This window comes from Mytilus edulis, chromosome 2, assembly GCF_963676685.1.
Source record: "Mytilus edulis chromosome 2, xbMytEdul2.2, whole genome shotgun sequence".
NCBI lineage: Eukaryota > Metazoa > Mollusca > Bivalvia > Mytilida > Mytilidae > Mytilus > Mytilus edulis.
Genome location: NC_092345.1, coordinates 75,040,090 through 75,063,063, shown reverse-complemented (window position 1 = coordinate 75,063,063; position 22,974 = coordinate 75,040,090). Strand labels below are relative to the sequence as shown.

General features: G+C 32.2%; 1 protein-coding gene across 1 annotated transcript in view; it reads left to right on the top strand.

The window, feature by feature from the left end:
- LOC139512979 (general transcription factor 3C polypeptide 5-like) overlaps positions 1–22,974 on the top strand; it is a 45,228-nt gene that overhangs the window by 12,146 nt on the left and 10,108 nt on the right. Inside the window, exons 4-8 of the mRNA XM_071301013.1 lie at positions 111–244; positions 2,396–2,603; positions 4,799–4,965; positions 6,032–6,142; positions 16,831–16,960. Coding sequence (XP_071157114.1) covers positions 111–244; positions 2,396–2,603; positions 4,799–4,965; positions 6,032–6,142; positions 16,831–16,960 — 750 coding nt within the window. The remainder of the gene's footprint in view (positions 1–110; positions 245–2,395; positions 2,604–4,798; positions 4,966–6,031; positions 6,143–16,830; positions 16,961–22,974) is intronic.

Genomic DNA, 22,974 nt, shown 5'->3' with positions numbered 1-22,974 from the left:
ACAACTCTTGCAATTCAAAACTTAAAGCTTATTCTCATGTATAATACTGCAATCTTGAGAAATTTGCTCAGACTAGTAGGCTATCTCAGAAATTATATCTTTGTTTTTAGTTCGTCAGAAAAGAACAGTATATACAAGATTTGTGAGCTATGTTGATGATGTACCATCAAGTCCATCAGATGAGGCAGACAGAGAGTTACATAAAAAATTCTTCAAACCAAAACAGGAAGAGGAATTGAAGAAGGTCAATTTTTGTCTTCATTTCTTATTTCTGATTATTTTATAATTGCTTTAACATCTTCTTGAACTACTTTTATTAGTCCAATGAAAAAGAGAAGGTACGCTTAAGGACATATAAGTGCTCACTGTCATTTCAGCAAAAAAAAAAATTGCTTGATACCATAACTAACCACATTTTTTATGCCCTCTTGCTTTAATGGAAGGGGCATTAAGTTTTACCCTTGTCCCAAGATTGATTTCTGTTCTCAAACTTTACTTGCCTCAACCAAATGTTATGAAACTTCTGCACAATGCTTCTAAGTTCTTACTACAAAACTCAGATCAAGTTTGAATTTGGGTGGCATAGTTATTACCTTTCCAGAGTTTTGTCCCTTGACAAATGTTAAAATTGCTGAAATAAGTTTGTCTCAACCAAATGTTATGAATTTTATTCACAATGCTAATTACCGTAAAGCAGAGATCAAATTTGAGTATAATTGGCGTCACTTTTACTGTTCTATAATTATTTATCTTTGTAAATGGAAAAGATGTAAATTTTTATGCCCCACCTACGATAGTAGAGGGGCATTATGTTTTCTGGTCTGTGCGTCCGTTCGTTCGTCCGTCTGTCTGTCTGTTCGTCCGTCTGTCCCGCTTCAGGTTAAAGTTTTTGGTCAAGGTAGTTTTTGATGAAGTTGAAGTCCAATCAACTTGAAACTTAGTACACATGTTCCTTATGATATGATCTTTCTAATTTTAAAGCCAAATTAAACTTTTGACCCCAATTTCATGGTCCACTGAACATAGAAAATGACAATGCATGTTTCAGGTTAAAGTTTTTGGTCAACGTAGTTTTTGATGAAGTTGAAGTCCAATCAACTTGAAACTTAGTACACATGTTTTCTATGATATTATCTTTCTAATTTTAATGTCTAATTATATTTTTTATCCAATTTCATGGTCCATTGAACATGGAAAATAATAGTGCGAGTGGGGCATCCGTGTACTTTGGACACATTCTTGTTTGTTTCTATTCTCTAACAGAACCTTATGGAACTTGTACACAATTCTTATTACCTCAAAACTCAAGTCCTTATTTCAGAACATTACTTTTATTATTCTTGAGTTATGTCCCTTTTTATGTCACATGCAAGCAGGGACATCATCTGTGTCCACGCATTTCCAATTTATTTTTAAATTTAGAATACATGCTTTCAGAAACTAAATATTAGCCATGCCTTGATGACACGATGTAAAGTGTATAAATTTTGACTTTGACGTTTGATTTTGCAAAGTAGGGATAGCTTTTAAAGCTGTTATCTGAAAGTCCTATGCTTTGTATATTTAAAAAATAACAATCCCAAATATGGGTATTTTACACACATCTAAGCAGCAGGGTGATACTAACACAGGAAGACCAATAATGACAGCTTCTGTTTGTAAAATGGCCACACGTTTTAATGATATACTGAAAGACAGTATACTGTAAAGACATTTGAATAAAATGATATTTTGAGAAATAGTTGGTAGAAAATTTGCAGAAGTTTTTTTTTTTATAAATTGAATGATTAATTAAGAATGAAAGATCTCTTTGATGAATATGCTATTTTAGTTTTATCATTGAATTTCAAAGAATCCACAGAATTGTGAAAAGTAAAAAAGAAAAAAGAAAATATTGAGTTATCTCCCCTCACCTGTCTATTTTATGAAGAATGGGGATAGGATGACACATGTTTCTGGTGAAGCTTTTACTGTTTTATTCTGTGGACCAACCTGAGTCAAATTTCAAATAAAAATTAATAGAAAGCACTGTGAAATTCCACATATTATTTCAAAGAAAGGAAAATTATAATTCTTAATTCTAATTGATAAAATTTTCCTTCAGTAAATTTTTCAAATATTATAGAAATTTGACACCAGTGTCTCATAGATTTTCGATTTATGTTTTATTAATGTTATATATTTTGTACTTTATTTGATAATGTCACAAGGGATACACATTTAACATATTGAACTTTCACATTTTCTCATAAATCATGTCTAAAACTACTGGACCAGTTTCAAACAAACTTGATGGAACTAGACATGTAAGTTCTTAATCTCTTAAAAACTGTTGAATGATGAACATATATTTGAAACTAAAATAAAATGTAAAACACTATTTGTTTTATTACAGCTTTTTGAAACACGTCCTATTTGGTCAAGAGCTGCATTGAATCACCATTTCACAGGATTTGAGGACAAACTGAAGTATTTGTTACCATTGGTGGCTTTTTATTACACAAATGGTCCCTGGAGGTGTTTGTGGACCAAATATGGATATGATCCCAAAAAACATCCAGAGGCTAAGATGTATCAAACGATAGACTATAGAAAAAGACAAGGTAAATAACAATAGTTAATAGATTGATTGATTGTTGGTTTCTTAACATCCAGTGGCAAATATTTCATGCATGTTCAGGAAGAGAACAAGTTACCAATAAATACAATAGGTAGGTCTTGTAATAGAGGCCATCCGGGATGTTGGTCGGGGAGATTTGGAATGCCATTGGAAAATGAGCGTATATTGGATAGGGACAGAAATTTTGACTTGGACCCCTATAAGAGTTGTTGCAAGGGTTCTTAATGTGCAAAGAGTGTGGCACTCTCTTTACATGAGGCATCAGATTTAATGTCCCCATTCTGACCGGTCATGGCTGCAAAATAAGTAAATAGTAAAATTGAGAATGGAAATGGGAAATGTGCCAAAGAGACAACAACCCAACCATAGAGCAGACAACAGCAGAAGGTCACCAACAGGTCTTCAATGCAACGAGAAATTTTCGCACCCTTCAGCTGGCCCCTAAACAAATATATACTGGTTCAGTGATAATGAACACCATACTAAACTCCAAATTGTACACAAGAAACTAAAAGTTAAAATAATACAAGACTAACAAAGGCCAGAGGCTTGGGACAGATGCAAAAATGCGGCAGGGTAAACATGTTTGTGAGATCTCAACCCTCCCCCTATACCTCTAGCCAATGCAGAAAAGTAAACGTAACAATGCGCACATTAAATTCAGTTCTAGAGAAGTCCAAGTCTGATGTCAGAAGATGTTACCAAAGAAAATAAACAAAATGACAATAATACATAAATAACATCAGACTACTAGCAGTTAACTGACATGCCAGCTCCGGACTTCAATTAAACTGATTGAAAAATTATGTCTTCATCATATGAATATCAGGCACAATCCTCCCCGTGAGGGGTTTAGTATCATACCATCATAACACATATGAGAAGAACATAACCTGTGTCATGCCAACAACTGGTTTATTAATAATAAATGTGTTTAGTTCCGATGCAAAGACCCTATAAGTGAATCAATATTAACGCCAAAATATGCAATCTTTAATGACCTGACAACAGTATCGTAACTATATCCCTTCTTAATAAGTCTATTAAAGGTTTTGTTAGCTTCTGAGGTGAATACTGACATTTTTGTGCTTTATAAAGAATATTTCCATAAAATATTGGATGTGAAATATCTGAACGTATAAGAAGTCTGCATGTTGAGCTATATTTATGAATGATGTCCTTATACCGATGATAAAATTTAGTAAATGTTTTGACTAGTTTGTGATATCAAAAACCTTGGTGTAATAATTTTTCAGTAATACATAAATACATTAAACATAAAGACATATTTATCTTATATCTTGTCATAATTACAATGTTTGTGATTCTGAAATTAAGGCTTATTGTCAAAATCAGTGTGTTGCTTTATTGTTATTCTCAAAATAATGCAAAGAAGAAAATTTGAAATGAAAGAAATCAGCAAAACGATAATACTTAAATATAGAACTGACTATGAAGAATTTTAAAACTGACTTATTTTCTTTAAAAATTTTGTTGTTTCAGATCAATAATGTAAAGAACCAGATGCCACCAAACTTTATTATTATGTTAATGGTACATTTATAACCCTTTAAAAGAAAGTCATTCACCTATAAAGATACTGTCATGTTTCAGTAAAGAAATTTGATTGATAGTCCTAACAGGCATGTTTGATGCCAGTTATTGTTATAGAAAATAGAAAGTTTGACTACCAAATGGTCAGTGGAAAATAAATATATTTTGACTGATAGAGTTATTGTTTGGAAGTCATGTCATACTAAGATAATACAAGTTGTAGGATAAGATACCTCTAAATACAGATGCCTCTTTGTGATAATAGCAGTATCCATGCAAAACCTAATTCTTACTGAATTTGATTTAAGTTGAGATTAAATTTCCATCAGTTAGGATCATTTATATTCATTTAAATTTTCATGTGTACTTTAATGAGTTGGTCTCCATTCAAGTAACTTTATATTTCATGCTTTTATGTTACTGTTTCAAGTTAAAGTTCACTTCCTTAAGGTGACCACTCTTCATTCACTTTATTATATATAATGTTTAATATTTGAGTGAAGTTTTTCTGCACTGGTCAGTTTTATAGCTTGAAATACAATTATATAACTTGGAATTTTAGATTCAATCAATGGAATAACAAAATAGACTTTGTATATAAGAACCTTTGATTTTCCTTTGTAGCTTCCTGTGGAGATATGGTGGCAATAAAATGTAAGAGATCAGAAAATACCTTGGCATTCCCAGCTCTGAAACGTAACGCACCAAATGTTCCTAAAATAGATTTGGAGAGTCTTGATATAAACAAACCAGGTGGTAGTAAACAAAAACCAGGAGCAACAACAGAATCAGTAAATATTAGTTTTCTAACTAACAGAAAAATAAATAACCTTTTTTTTAAAAACAACTATAGGTCACTGTATAGCCTTCAACCATGAGCAAAACCCATTACACATAGTAAGCCATAAAAGACCCTGAAATGACAAATGTAAAACAATTCCAAAGAGAAAATTAACCACCTAATTTATGTACAAAATAATGAATGCAAATCAAATATGATACACAGAAACATACAACAACTGAATTACTGCAGGCTCCTGGCTAGGGACAGGCAGATACAGAATATGATACACAGAAACAAACAACAACTGAATTACAGGCTCCTGGTATAGGGACAGGCAGATACAGAATATGCAGAATACAATATTTTCCAATTATCAACTACGTTTCAATTTTACTATTTTTTAGCAATGGGAAATCACATGTAGGTAGGACACACTGTATCCCTGTCAATTCAAAGAAAGTTCAATGAGCATGAAATGTGTTAATGAGAGTTAATATAGGGAATTAATGCTGAGAAGTTACTTTTTGTCTTTGAACATTGACAATCAGTGACAATAAAAAATTAACCATATTGTGCTGACTATTAAAGGCAGTATGTTTTTTCTATTAACAATTTGACACAACTTCAAATATTGATGCAATTAAGTCAAATTGAATGAGATAGTAGACACCATATACACATGTTTATATGCTCGATTGTCTAAATACAAAGAAATATGATATTAGCCTTTTCCTGCTAGCTTCTAGTCTTATAAATTCAATAATATTAGTCATTTAGAAGTGAGCAGCTATGAATATTAGGAAAGTGGGTAGATTTGGAATCCCAATTAACAATGATACAAAGAGATTTATTTGCCTCAGGGAGACTTAAGTTTGAACAATGATAAGCAAGCAGACATGTGTAGCAAACCAGTGACTTGGATGGACACTTGTCTCATTGGCACTCACACTACATTATCTTATTTATACAGATAAGTCAAATTTGAAATATCTCCTTTTCTACAGCTCCATTTACTTAATTAATATATATTAAAAATCTATGATATGTACTTATTACAACATTTCATCTTTCAGGAACCAGTACATATATACAGACCAGATAGGTTACCACCATGTAGGCAAATGTTTTACCAGATTTGTGATATACAAGTTGATGAAGTTCAAGATTTAGTTAAAAAAGGAAAGGTTAGTATTACATTTATAAGAATTTATGACAGAGTGTCCATATGTTATCACTTTCCAAGTAGGGGAATTATTAAAACCATTGCATCCTTATAACTTCTTTTAGACAGTTGTCCCAAGCAGATCTATCTTGACAGATTTGTTTTGGGTGGTCATATTTAAAAAGGAAATTCTGATAGAATGATAAAAAGCTGTGATCCGTGTGTACAGTTTGGAATTCTATTTAAATTTAAGTGTTTTTCATAATACTGTGTTTTAATTCTTTCAATAAAGATTCTGAACAAATTGGATATTTCTGTTGTGTACCAACACTACCTTACTTTTAAAAAGCATAAAAACAGAACCAGTTATTACTAATCTATAAATAAATTTGTGACCTGTATGCAATATGAAATATCATACTGCTTTGCAAACTGTATAACAATGAGTTTATTAATGTAAGTTCTATAGAAAATTGCATTGTAATCGCTCTGAAGTAAATAATTCATTTCAAATACAAATGTATTTATGAAATCAAGGGTGTATATCAGCAATGTCTTAGACGAATTCCAGGATCAGCGCTGATCAATTATTTTTACAGGAGTTATGTCCTTGGACATGTAAATTGTATAGAAAACTGCAGTGTAAGCACTCTCAAATATACAAGTTGTGCCAAATAGTTATGAAATTTACATTTAAGATTGATATCAGCAATGTCTTGGTTGAGTTTGAAAATTAGTGTGAATAAATTTTGTTAACACAGTAGTTAAGCTTGGAAATATTTATCACATTGAACATTGCAGTGTACACTCTCTCATCTACATTTCTTGTTGGATTGTTATAAAATTCATGTTATAGGTTTATATCTGCAAAGTCTTGAATGACTTTAAGTATGGGTCTACTGATTGCTATTTAAGGAAGCTGGGGTGGCTACCTGAATCACAAATTTTGAAATAGCTGATAATAATTGGTCAAGATCTTTACTGAAATGTGGAAATTTTAGAGTAGTATGGAATTCATGAGTAAGACTATTCATCATCATGTTAATACAGAAAATTATGTGTCTTATTGATATTTACAGCTGTATTTTACAAAAAACAATATTTTTGTTTCAGTCATTTTATTCATCTTTGCATCATAGGGGGAGATAACTCAGATACAGATACTATTATATGAAGAATGTGTTGTGAATTTACCTATTTTGTTATGTAGAAAATCGAGTCTGGTGACCCAATTTTTTTTCTTTTCTTATCTGAAAGCATATTAATTGAGCTATCTTCTAATATAATATTTTATCTTAGAATTCAACGAGTTGTTTTCTTTTTATCAAACAGAAGTGGGTTATCCTTGCATAAGCTATGCAAACTCTTACAATTTTGCACAACCTGTAGCCTGAAAAAAAATCCAGTGATCCATAAAATTTATTATATTTTTAAAAAAAGCATGATATGAACAACATTTTGACAAATTATTATAAAATTCTATGGATACTAATTCAATTTTGTACCATAATAGGTAAATGTCCAATTTCAAAATTTGGAGTTCTTAGACTGCATTCATTCTGTAAGAAACCTAGGCTGTGTCAAATAATTCAGAATAATTCCTTAATGTCATGCTCTATGCTCATTTAACATGGGTAGGCATTATTTTTGTCGATATTTTAGCCTAGTAAGCATACTCTCATTGTAAATTTGGTCAAATATATAATGCTTACCCATGTTAAAATGAGCATAGAGCAGGACATGAAGGAATTATTTGGATTCTTACAGGACAAATACATTATTTTAATAGATCAAAGCGTATGAAAATACCTTAAAATGTTTGGCTAATCCTATTTCCTACCCTTGGAGCTGCACATTACATTTTCATATTTAATAAGTTTACAAACTAATCGCAGGGTAAATATACATGATAAATGTTTTTTATAAACAATATAAAATAAAAGTAAGTATGTAAGTTGCTAATATGTATATATTTTATTTAAGAATTTAATGCTTCTTTTGTAACTTCATTGGGGTGTAAAAGCGTTGACGGAAGTACATTTTGTGTCCCGCTTCATTCTAAAAATGTGTGCACGGTCAACGTTTTTACACCCCGATGAAGCTATGATAAGGACATTATATAAGAATCAATAACAGTCCAAATTCAGAGCTGTTTCAAGCTTGACTGTTGTGTTTGTACTTTCCCCAGCTGTTCAGAGTTCTTGATTTCTTCCATCTTTGTCTCTCAGGACTTATGACATTTTGTTGCTTTAAAACAGGGGTTAAAAAGAATTGTTACAACTTACTAGCCCAGGACTTATTGGCAGCAGGATTTTACTAGCCCTGTTAGAAGAACAGCTAGTCCATCAAAACTGACCTGCTAGCCCTAGTATGCCTTAAAAATCAAGAGTTTGATGCATAATATAAAGTGGGTGTCCTTTGTTTTGAAGGAGACATTATACACTGTATTTAATCATTTTTGTTGATCTGTTATTTATTCTTTTGGTGCTTAACCTAACTTAGTTGTTCCCACATTCAAAGCAGACTTTTTATTGGCGTGCTTAGGGCAACTAACGGCAATATTCACAGAGCATTGTCTGTTTTTTTCATCAGCAACAGCCAACCTTGCCAGAGGAATCAATGTGTCCCAGTTCTGCCAACTTTTCAGGAAGTGAATGTGTGTTTATTTGGCCAAATTGTAAAGATAAAAGAGAAAAAAAACAAGAGGTCAAAGGAAAATGCCGCCAAATAAGCATGAACATGTGTGAGTCTCGCTCTAAAGACTTGACAGGACAGCGCTGTCCTGGACACTATTATTTTTTTTCCGCGGCTTTTCCCTGTCGTATTTACCATTTTTGGGGATAAATTTTAATTCTCGTTACTCCCTTCATCTACCGTTTTTCGTTTTGAAACTGACGAAGTCCCTGGGGTTCCCGTACTAAAATATTAAGAAATATTTTGTTGCATGGTTTCGTACTCAAGAGCTGTGCAACAAGACAGGTCATGACCAATCAATACATCATACCCCCAAATACTGTTAATTGAAAATCTCTGCACGATAAGCAATGTTCAATACCCCAAGCCATGGTATGAGAAATCGATATTTAAAGTACGAGAATTGCAATCAACACATGATACCAGGCCACCCAGGCATGCCAGAGTTATTTGTTCTAGTTTTAAAATATGTACAACAGGACCTGTACAAACCAGTTCAAATTCTTGGAATCCCAGATGACTTAATTGAATCGAAATGGCTAACTTAGAATAGTGATGAAGGGATTTTTCACTTTCTATTTTGGAAACGTCAAGAATTTTTTGTTACTAGTCCGTCAGGCATATCGGATTACACCTTTTAATTGCCCGAGGCGTAAATGATCTAGTCCCGGGCGTCGGGCTAGTGGATTTTTTAACCCCTGTTTAAAATTACATGTATAAATGTAATAGAAACCTTGTTTGCTCTCATTTTACTGCCTCTTGTTATTTATTTTCTTTTTTCAAATAAGTGTCATGATAAATAGTTTGTTTCTTGGATGTAGCTCCTGTTGATGACTAATGAATTACTCATGATATGAACTTCTTAACTTGAATCTTTAAGATACTTATAAACCTACAGTCATATAGAATTATGCAAGTATGCATCATAAGGATTGTACAGTGAACATCCCATAGCCAATAATAATATGTCATGATGCCCTACATTTCAAAGTTCAGAGACTAAAGTTCTGAATTTCATTATCCGTACCAGAACAAGGTTATACTTTGCCTTATATTTAACAGTTTATTAATATAGAGAATTTCAATCATGAAAATACATTGAAATAGTGTAGATCCTATAAGGAACTATAAGGAACATAATTGTCTACCATTTAATGTAGGCCATCTCACATTTTATGCTACACTGATTTTGATAAGATTAAAGTTATTTCTCTAGTATTCTCCAGTATTTTCCCCTGAAGTAACGTAATGGAAGTATTTGGATAATTCAATGTTTTATTTCAGTAGTGAATTCACAATTTTTTCAAGAATTATGTTTTGTAACTAATTTCTGGATGTTCCCTAAACATCGTGCATGTCATTTATGGTATTTCATTACATGTGTATAAATTTGAGCCTGAGCATAGCTTTTATTTAAAAAAAAAAAAAAAAAGGAGTTATAGTATGATTGACAATGAGACAATGCAAGCAAGAGATCAAATGACATGTATATTTGAATAAGACCTATAGATCTCTGTAGGCCTTCAACAATGACCAAAAACCATACATGACACCTCATAGTTAACTATAAAAGGCCCTGTAATGACAAATGTTAAACAAATGAAACGATTTATGTACAAAATAATTTATACTTGTTAACATGGTTTTAGACTGAATAGATATACATAAGAATGCATCTCTGCTATCAATCAAAAATGAAAGTTCTCATAAAAGCTCATATATTTTAGGATCAGTGATAAACACAATTAAAAGCATTGGAAACACTATTTCTGGCATATCTTTGACCTAATCTGATCACTACAGGGAATGAACAAATGCATTATTAATAGACTAATGGATGAAGTGACAATATAAAATTCCTAGAAAGATTTATATTTGGTAACTTAACACCCACAGCTCAATTCTGAGTAATGAATGATGCAATTGTATTTTATTGCTATGATTTGAATAACATATAATTCTCTCATTCTGACTACATCTAGGAAGCATTATCAGCTTACATCAAACATGTTGTACCAAATGTGTCAGACAAATGGATATTGAACATTTAATTATGCTTTATGAAGTCAGATGTTACATAATATGCCAGAATGTTTCTTCCAATATTGGACATTATTGTGACTGTAGAAAATTACAGTATCTTAAGAAGATTTCATAGATGATCTGTTCTCTTGTGTTTTCTTTATTGATTTAAGATACTTGAATATTTGTCTTGGAAATTCCTATTTGGTCTTATACATAACATTAAAAGAATATATTGGGTAAACGTCAATGAGACAGCAAATAATTATATATAACAATGCATATGAGCATAAAATAAATGTAGTGAGATGCTTTTATGAGTTACACAATCTGTTTATCAATCAGTCTGTAATCACACTTTCATGTCTTCTGGATAGAACTGTCAATATAATTCAAATTCCTATGATTGATTATGGAAGATTTTATTCATCATTTGCTTAAATGAGTCCATTTTTCAGAAGAATTTTCTATTGTGCATTTCTAAAATATTACTTAAGGCTGTTCCATAAAAACTTACATGGGAGCCAGGGATGGCACTTCCAAATCTTGATGGCTGAGTGGTCTAAGTAGTTACTACTGTAATCACTAGCCAGTCAACACTGAGGTTGCGAGTTCGAACCCCTCTCATGCAGGTGCACCAGACTCTAATTTTAATTTACATGTACTAGGTTTGTCAGTTTTCCTATCGAAGGTTGGTGGTATTTTTTCCTCCACCAATAAAAATTGGCTGCCACGAAATAGCCTCAAAGTGGTACTTTTAAGTGGCATTTAACCACCAAAAATCAAATAAAATCTAAATCTCAACTATGTGTGGGTGTGATCTATGTTTTTGCAGAGTTGAAATTTTATTGAAATTTTGAATAGCCTCTATAAAATAAGGATATGTGGTATGATTGCCAATGAGACAACTATCCACCAAAGCTCAAATGATGCAGATGTAAGCAATTATAGGCAACCTTACAGCCTTCAACAATGAGAAAAACCCACAATGTATGGTTGGTTTTAAAAGGCCCTGATTTAAAAAATAGGAAACAATTCAATTGGAAAGATAAAGGCCTAATTTATAACAAATCAATTTATGAAAAACAAATATGACAGACATGAACCAATGACAACCCTTGATCTACAGGCTCCTGACTTGGGACAGGCACATAAATAATGAGTTTAACATGGTTGTGAGCGCTCACCTAACCTGGGACAGTGGTGTAAGAGTAAGAAATAAAATAAAACTATAACAATCAGTGGAATCAGTGAAAAAAGGCTTAACTCATCAAAGTACAAATTAAAAAAACAAGTATCAAAAACACAGAGTTGGACTGTTACTTGTATAACCCAAAACAAAAAGACAATAACTACATATCTGAGAGAACTTACAGTTACTGACAGCTAGTTCAAAGCTTATAACAATTAATAAAAAATATCATGTATCTAAGACTTAAAATTATCAAACAGAATATATCCAACATCCAATGGGTTTAGTATAAATACCTCATTAACAGTCAACAGAAAAACATGACCTTGTGCAATGCCAAACTATAGGTATTGACAATTAGTACTGTGTAAAATAAATTGAGAATGGAAGTACATATGTGTAACATTAAGTATGGTTTTCATTTACCGATAACAAAATCAATATTTATACCAATAACTCAATATTCAAAGATTTAATTACAGTGTTGAATAGGTAGTCTTAGGTGGAATACATGTACTGAGGTTTGGATTCATTGCCAATCAAGATAACTGATCATTTTAGATAAAAGGAAAAGAAAGATAATATACCTGATAGAAGTTCACAACTTTTGGTCTGCAAATAGTCTTTATGCAATGAAAAAGACCATATAAATCTTCTTTTCATTTTTAAAGTATATAGTAGATACAAATATACATAGAATATTAAAAAAACTAAATTTTATCTGCAGGACAAGATCTACAAATACTTTAACATGACTTAAATTGTCAGTTAATTCTTTTTTCAGTTATTGAGCTTTCATGATAATTTTTATTAAAAAGTGCTCATTGTTGACGAAGCAGGTTAGCGACACAGGCTCTTTGGAGCCTCTAGTTTTTAGAATATATATGTATTATTCAAAAAGATGTTAATATAGAGATATACTGTGTCTTCGAGTACACTGAATAACACTCTTAAGAAGCTCTGAATTAAGTTGTGACATCTACAGTAAAACAAATTTTCAGGAATGTAGTTAACTGTACATGTACTTGACTTATAATGGTTTATTTTTACAAATTTTGACTTGGATAGAGAGTTGTCTCATTTGCACTCATACCACATCTTCTTATATCTGTTTCTGTACCTGTTACATAATTCTATCTGCGGAAGAGTTATTGGGCACCAGATAGCAGCAATTCACAATAACATCATTAATACTCTCATGAATACTTTTTTTTAAATAAGATGAAAAATAATGTAACTGTTTCAAACCAATGCTGAATCAACAATAATTTGATGTCTGAAAGCCATAAAACTTTGCTTGGTTTGTTTTGTTCTAAAGATCTCTTTCATCAAATGTTGCTTAGTCACTTGTGTATTCAAATATGTTTTCTACATTACGGTTTTCAAAGCTGTATTGAAAAACATTGTGATCACCAAGGGGAAACAATTGATAGTTGGAATCAGCAGTTCATTAATTTCAAATTAGATTTCCTGTTGAAGTTAGGGATGTCAATTTCTGTGGTGTAATTTGCGAAATTAAACCTTGTTGGAGTCATCAGAGAGACTTCACAAGTATGGTAATGTCATACAGCTGATTGATATTACAAATCAATACTATCCTGTATGTTACATTGATATTGTAGTGTATGGTTCAATGACTTCATTTCATAGCATATAGATAAACTCAATAGAAATCTATTATTGACTTCGGCTTTAACAGAAATATGAGTAATCAGGTGTAATTTTAAGCAGAAAATTTCTCAGTTTGACCAATTTTATCAATAATAAAGTATTAAGAGTCACCTTTAATTAGAGATCAGGTGGTATAAAGTTATATAATATTAGACAAAAATACCAGTTTAACAATGTTTTCATTTTTGACTCAAACATTTAACTTTGTATTTGTTTACTTTTAAAAAACCTTTCATGAGGATTATTCATAGATGTTATCTTTTGACCCTATTTGTCGGTTAGTATGAAACTGTTACTATAAAAAGAATTAGTTGGAAAAACAATCATTGTCTCGCCTAGACAAAGTTGAAGGCTGTAAAGTGACCTATAAATGCTAAAATACACTTAATTTATGGCTCTATTGAATGTTAGTCTCATTTGCAATCTAACCTTATCTGCTTATTCCATGTTATGTAATCATTTAATACCATATCGTCGCTGGGCTTCTAAAATGTCGTAAATTACAAATTTTTCAATAAAAAAAATTCTCACAAACAGGCTTTGAAATTTTTGGCAAAATGCATGCTTCCAAAATGTCGTATGTGAACTTGAACATTTTTGTAAATAGCAGTGAAATAAAAACTTTGACATTTCTGGATTATCCAAGAACTTAAACTATTTTCACAGAAATAAAGAAATGTTAGCCAAAAAAGTCATATACAACATTTTAGAAGCCCAGCGACGATATTATATTTACTTTAACCTTGTCCATAGATCCTACATGAACTTATTTCCTTTTAAATGCCCCTGCTGTAGCAGAAGGGGCATTCAGTTTTCCCTTGTACTTCTGTACATGTCCGTTTGTCTGTCTTTATGTCCCAAGATTGGTTTCTTTTCCCTTACTTTAGTTTGGTTCCAACAAATGATATGAAACTTATACACAATACTTAACAATAACCACAAAAAAAACAACACAGATCAAGTTTAAGTTTTGGTAGCGTCACTTTTATCATTCTAGAGTTATTGTTTTTAACAAATGGAAAAATTGCTGAATTTTTTGTTTCCGTTATCTAACTTTAGTTTGCCTCAAATAAATGTTATGAAACTGATGTGCAATGCTTATTACCACAAAAATCAGAACAAGTACAAGTTCAAATTAAGGTAGTGTCACTTTTACTGTTCTTGAGTTATATGCAAGCAGGGGCATCATCTGTGTCACATGGACACATTCCCCATATTCTTTCAATTCAAATAAATAAAAGAAATCTGTTCTTAAACAGTTTTTGCAGGAACAATGAATGAAAAGTGTGTTAGGATAAGTCGTCTTTCCTTTTGGATTATCTGAAAAAGATGGTTACCAGATGCAATTCTTCATTCTGATCGCGATATATGAGTTTTTCAGATTTTTTACACCTCTGCAACAACAGTTCATTTTGAAATTTTATATGACTGGTGATTTGGAGAGATCTACAAAGATCCTGTATTTTTTGGTGATCTTGCAGTTATGGTGGCATATAGGCTTCCATTAAATCCTGTTTGGGATAATTACATTCTCAAATTATTCCCCTCAACTTATAATTGAAAAGGTGAAGTCTTATTAAATATATCATCAACTCTGAAACCTCTTTGTCAGTCTTTACCAAACTTTGCAGTAATAATACAGTTGAGGTCTGTTTTTTAACCGGATTTTTGTGACAAAAATGTCGGTTATTGAATTGGGGGCGGGCGGTCGGCAATCAAATGTTGTCCGTGCATTAACTCATGAACCATTCAACCAAAGCTTTTAGAATTTTAATATGTTGTTACATTTGTACTGACAACTAAATGAAGGTCATGTTCAATAATGGCTATTTTGACTTTTACCGTTCAGGAGTTATGGTTCTTGAAAGATTGAAAAATAGAGTTTCCAGTCGTGTCCGTGCATTTACGCATAATCTGTTCTAGTAAAGCTTCCCAAATTTTAATATGTTGTTACTGATGACAAAATGGAGGTCAAGTTCAATAATGACGATTTTGACTTTTACCGTTCAGGAGTTATGGTTCTTGAAAGATTGAAAAATGGAGTGTCCAGTCGTGTCCGTGCATTTACGCATGGACTGTTCTACCAAAGCGTTACTGATGACAAAATAGAGGTCAAGTTCAATAATGACGATTTTGACTTTTACCGTTCAAGAGTTATATGGTTCTTGAAAGATTGAAAAATGGAGTTTCCAGTCGTGTCCGCGCATTTACGCATGAACTGTTCTACCAAAGCTTCACTAATTTTAATATGTTGTTACTGATGACAAAGTAGAGGTCGAGTTCAATAATGACAATTTTGACTTTTACCGTTCAGGAGTTATGGTTCTTGAAAGAATGAAAAATGGAGTTTCCAGTCGTGTCCGTGCATTTACGCATGAACTATTCAACCAAAGCTTTTAAAATTTTTATATGTTGTTACTGATAACAAAATAGAGGTCAAGTTCAATAATGACGATTTTCACTTTCACCATTCATCAGTAATGGTTCTTGTGATATTTCCAGGACACAAATAAATGTTAATAAATCCTGTTTGCTGTCGTTGTGACAGCCTCTTGTTTAAAATCCTCATTTTGTACTGTTTAGCTGGAAACCTTACACGGTAAGTCAAAACCAGGCTTAAGACAATAACCAGTAACATGAGCCGACCACAGGCTTTAGACATTAACAAGAACAGTCAAACTCTGGCTAAACTAAAGAATAAAAGTGTCCCTACTAAACTGTGGGTAAAAAACACAGGCTATAGACAATTACTAGAGTTGATACTGCATAACTGTCTATCAAAACCTGGCTATCGACAATCCCACTAAACTGTGGGTCTAAACCTGGCTGTATACAATAACAAGAACCGTTTCAACAAAACTGTCGGTCTAAACCAGGCTATATACAATTACTAGAACTGTCCTAAATAAATTACTGGTTAAAACTAGGTTATAGACAATATCTAGAACAGACCAATAAAATTCAATTTCTATTAGATGTGCCAATCATTAAAGAATTATAAGTTGATAAATGAACACAATAAAATGTGAATATGGGGTAAAATAATTGCATTCTCAAATTAATCCCCTCAACTTATGATTGAAAAGGTGAAGTCTTAAAATATTTTTAACTTAGTTATTTAAACTTTGTAGACAAAAAATTGTGATGAGAAAGATGGATGGTGTCCTAGAGGTACAATAGAGAAATGTCGAGACTTGATGACAGAGCACACAGAGAAACTAATACATCAATCAGGATCATCATTAGAACCTGGAGAATATGGTAGGTATATCAATCACCTCATGTAGGTTAGCATTCAATTATCTCATGAAGGACATCATTCAATTATCTCATGAAGGTTACCATTCAATTATATTGTGTAGGTTAACATTCAATAACATTCAATTATCTCATGTAGGTTAATGTTCAATTATCCCACGTAGGACACCATTCAATTATCTTATGTAGGTTAATGTTCAATTATCCCACGTAGGACACCATTCAATTATCTTATGTAGGACATCATTCAATTATTTCATGTAGGACAACATTCAAATATCTCATGCAGGACACCATTCACTTGTCTTATGTAGGACAACATTCAATTATCTCATGAAGGACAACATTCAATTATCTCGTGTAGAACACCATTCAAATATCTTATGAAGGACACCATTCAATTATCTCATGTAGGACACCATTCAATTATCTCATGTAGGACACCATTATATTATCTAATGTAGGACACCATTCACTTATCTTATGTAGTACACCATTCAATTATCTCATGTAGGACACCATTCAATTATCCCATGTAGGACACCATTCAAATATCTTATGTAGGACACCTTTCAATTATCTCATGCAGGACACCATTCAATTATCTCATGCAGGACACCATTCACTTATCTCATGTAGGACACCATTCTATTATCTAATGTAGGACACCATTCAATTATCTCATGCAGGACACCATTCAATTATCTCATGCAGGACACCATTCACTTATCTCATGTAGGACAACATTCAATTATTTCAGGCAGGACACCATTCAAATATCTTATGCAGGACACCATTCAAATATCTCATGTAGAACACCATTCAAATATCTTATGCAGGACACCATTCAATTATCTCATGTAGAACACCATTCAAATATCTTATGCAGGACACCATTCAAATATCTCATGCAGGACACCATTCTATTATCTAATGTAGGACATCATTCTTTTATCTAATGTAGGACACCATTCACGTATCTTATGTAGGACACCATTCTATTATCTCATTTAGGACACCATTCAAATATCTCTTGCAGGACACCATTCAATTATCCCACATAGGACACCATTCAATTATCTCATGTAGGACATCATTCAATTATTTCATGTAGAACACCATTCAAATATCTCATGCAGGACACCATTCACTTGTCTTATGTAGGACAACATTCAATTATCTCATGTAGGACAACATTCAATTATCTCATGTAGAACACCATCCAAATATCTTATGCAGGCCACCATTCAATTATCTCATGTAGGACATCATTCAATTATCTCATGTAGGACACCATTCTTTTATCTAATGTAGGACACCATTCACGTATCTTATGTAGGACACCATTCTATTATCTCATTTAGGACACCATTCAAATATCTCTTGCAGGACACCATTCAATTATCCCACATAGGACACCATTCAATTATCTCATGTAGGACATCATTCAATTATTTCATTTAGGACACCATTCAAATATCTCATGCAGGACACCATTCACTTGTCTTATGTAGGACAACATTCAATTATCTCATGTAGGACAACATTCAATTATCTTATGTAGAACACCATCCAAATATCTTATGCAGGACACCATTCAATTATCTCATGCAGGACACCATTCAATTATCTCATGCAGGACACCATTCACTTATCTCATGTAGGACACCATTCTATTATCTAATGTAGGACACCATTCAATTATCTCATGCAGGACACCATTCAATTATCTCATGCAGGACACCATTCACTTATCTCATGTAGGACAACATTCAATTATTTCAGGCAGGACACCATTCAAATATCTTATGCAGGACACCATTCAAATATCTCATGTAGAACACCATTCAAATATCTTATGCAGGACACCATTCAATTATCTCATGTAGAACACCATTCAAATATCTTATGCAGGACACCATTCAAATATCTCATGCAGGACACCATTCTATTATCTAATGTAGGACATCATTCTTTTATCTAATGTAGGACACCATTCACGTATCTTATGTAGGACACCATTCTATTATCTCATTTAGGACACCATTCAAATATCTCTTGCAGGACACCATTCAATTATCCCACATAGGACACCATTCAATTATCTCATGTAGGACATCATTCAATTATTTCATGTAGAACACCATTCAAATATCTCATGCAGGACACCATTCACTTGTCTTATGTAGGACAACATTCAATTATCTCATGTAGGACAACATTCAATTATCTCATGTAGAACACCATCCAAATATCTTATGCAGGCCACCATTCAATTATCTCATGTAGGACATCATTCAATTATCTCATGTAGGACACCATTCTTTTATCTAATGTAGGACACCATTCACGTATCTTATGTAGGACACCATTCTATTATCTCATTTAGGACACCATTCAAATATCTCTTGCAGGACACCATTCAATTATCCCACATAGGACACCATTCAATTATCTCATGTAGGACATCATTCAATTATTTCATTTAGGACACCATTCAAATATCTCATGCAGGACACCATTCACTTGTCTTATGTAGGACAACATTCAATTATCTCATGTAGGACAACATTCAATTATCTTATGTAGAACACCATCCAAATATCTTATGCAGGACACCATTCAATTATCTCATGTAGGACACCATTCAATTATCTCATGTAGGACACCATTCTATTATCTAATGTCGGTTACCATTCTAGTCTTAGTCAATGACCAATAGTTGTTAATGTCTGTGTCATTTTAGTCTCTTGTGGAAAGTTGTCTCATTGGCAATCATACCACATCTTCTTTTTTATAATTAGTCAAAATTAGAAACCAAAATAAGATTATGTAAGTGATAAATATCAAGCTATTTAAAGGGACATATAAAGTTTATGTCAATAAGAGTCTATTTAAACATATTTTTTTTTTATTTGAGTTGAACATCTTTCACAACTTTTTTTTAAATTTCAGTCCTCAGGTGAAAACCAAATAAACACATAAATCTCTTGATAGATCAGTATTATTATTTCTTTGATGGCCTTTAATAATTGAGATGATCCTTAACTGTATAGTCAGCTATAAAAGGCCTTGACTGAGAAAATGTGAAAGAATATTGAATGAGAAAACTAATGGCCTAATTTATAACAATTTGTTTACAAAAAAAAACAAGTATAAAATACATGAACAAATGACAACAACTTAAATAAAGTCTTGTGACTTGAGACAGTCATATAAAATTGTGAGTGCTCAACCCTCCCACAGGTAGTGTAAGTGTAACAGCACAACAAACTAAAACTTGAGTGCAATTGTCTTACCTCAAAAGATCAGTATGAAACACAAAACACATCTAACATAAAAAAAAAACAATTGACACAAGTGGTATTAGAGTACAACAGTTACTGAAAGCTTGTTCAAAGCTAATTACAACATAAAAATAAATCGTGATCTTCCAGACACGAATTAATGAATGGTTTTGATTTTGTCTGATATTTACCACAAGTAATTGTTTTATGAGAGTAAATTATTAGCCTTACTTGTAGTAATTTCAGATGGAAAGTGGTTATTTAATGACTTGATATATTATATATGTATAATTATAAATGAAACCATGCAAATATAGTGTTTCCTGAATTAATAGCTCACATCTCATTTGATTGATCCCATGGATAACATTTAAAGATTTCAAACTAATCAAGATTTACCTCCCTTGGCTCATTTGTTTCTACTTTAAATAGTTTATATGAAAATGGACCACCATTGAACTCTCAGAACTTGAAGATGTGATTCTCTTTGAAACCAAGTTTAAGACATTTTGGGGGAAATAATGGATAACAATTTCGTAGTCATCTATTCTTTGTTTATATGACAATATTAAGATAATTACTGTAAGTTCAGAAATTATTGTGACGTAAACGTTTTTTATAAATAGCATTAATAATGTAACTGGGTGATTATTGCAATAATGAAAACTTGCATTCTGATATGTGATACATATATCTGTTGGAGATTTTCCCCAAATTGCAATAATTAATCTCACATTTGTGTCAATTTAATATAATTAGCAACAATAGATGCACACTATAAATTGAAGTTACAGTAAGTTATTGATAAATAAAAGCAACAGTAGTATACTGCTGTTCAAACTCATAAATCCATGGACAAAAAACAATATCGGGGTAACGAACGAAAACCGAGGGAAACTCATCAAATACAAGAGGAGAACAACGACACAACACTACAATGTAACACACACAGAAACGGACCAAGCATCAGACAAAATCCCACGAGAATAACAAACACAACATCAAAACCAAACACATGAATTTGGGATAGACAAGTACCATGACACGTCTTATCGCAATGTGAATTTACACTAAAAAAATACGAGAAAACAAACGACGCAACGTTAAAATGTAACACACATTATAAGTTTTAAATTTTCCTTGAAAGATAGCAGGTTTTAATAAAGATATTGATGATCATTGCATTAGCAAAAATCAGATAGATCTTTGTTCATGCTAATTAATTTTCCATATTTTAGAGTTTGATCATGTCATTCATTACTGTACCTTTTATAGCACAAAATAAAACATTTTTAATTTGAGGAAAAGGACAAAAGATAAGTGTAGTTCCCCTCTGATTGATGTACAAAGAGTTTTTGTAAGATGATCTTAATCACATACAGATGATTGAATTTTTTATGCTGTTGGATGAAACAAATAGTTCAGAAAATTAAAAAATGATTTTTTTTATTTAATTTAAATGAAGACAGTCAAAAACATCCATATTTCCTTGACTAACTCTCACAATTCAGTGTGACACGATTCATTTTTAAGAAAATAGTTAGTAATGAAAGAATTATTCAGAACAACTTTAATGTATCAATAAATCCACAGCTGCTTACTATGTATCAACTTATTACAACATGTGGAGATATTTGTATTGCATCAGCATATTCATAAAGTGCACAGTATTAACATCCTTATACAGATGGTACTCAAGGTTGTCATTTAAAATGTATTACTAGTAGTGTAAAAATCTTTAAAAAAATATTCCTTTCATTTTAAATGTAATTACCGTGATCAATCAAAATCTTTAAAGCGAAAAAAAAAAAAGAATCCTGATAAAATTAGTTATCCATGATACATGTAATTATCAGTCCTATTTTATACCTGTATAATGATTGATATTAAATTTACAACACCTACAAGTTTATTAAAGATCTGTATTATTAGACCCCCACTTGTAGAGTGGGTGGTTTACTTCAATCACCTTGTCTCTTTATCTGTTTGTCTGTCTGTAACTTACTATCTGCTTTTGAAAAATGATTTAATATTTGGCATTATCTTTATGATAAAATGGAAAATAATGGATTAGTTGCATTAAAACATAGGACACAAAATGACTACCCCCAAGGGTAACTTAGGAATAGAAGTATGGTCACTTGATCTTGTACCGACCAGCAGTAAAACAATTGCCAAAGTGGGGGGTCTGTTTGACTGTGCATGATGTACAAGTTTGCAGCAACGTCTGGTCAGAGTTGGGACGTTCAATCTCTCTGCAGATTAAGAACCCGTGTAACAACTCTTTGAGGGGTCCATAGGTGGCCTGTTGCAAGGCAAAATTTCTGTCCATATCCAATATAACCTCATTTTCAGGTGGCAGTCCAAATTTCCCTGACCTTCATCCTGGGTGGCCTCTATTACAAGACCTACTCATTGTTTTATTGTTAATTTGTTTTCGTCCTGAACATGCATGAAATATTTGCCACTGGACAGTAAGTGAACAACAATCAATCAATCAGTCACAAAATGACTACAAACACTTAACCAAAAGCAAATGTCGAATACTACTATTGCTGTTCTCCATCTTAAAGTTATAGCTAGAGTTTGATTGCTGAATTTCATCTTAAAGTAATAGCAAGATTTTAATTGCTGTTCTTTATCTGAAAGTTATAGCGAGAGTTTAATTGCTGTTCTTCATCTTAAAAGTCATAGCATTCAGTTAAGCACAGAGTAATGTTCACCCCTTAA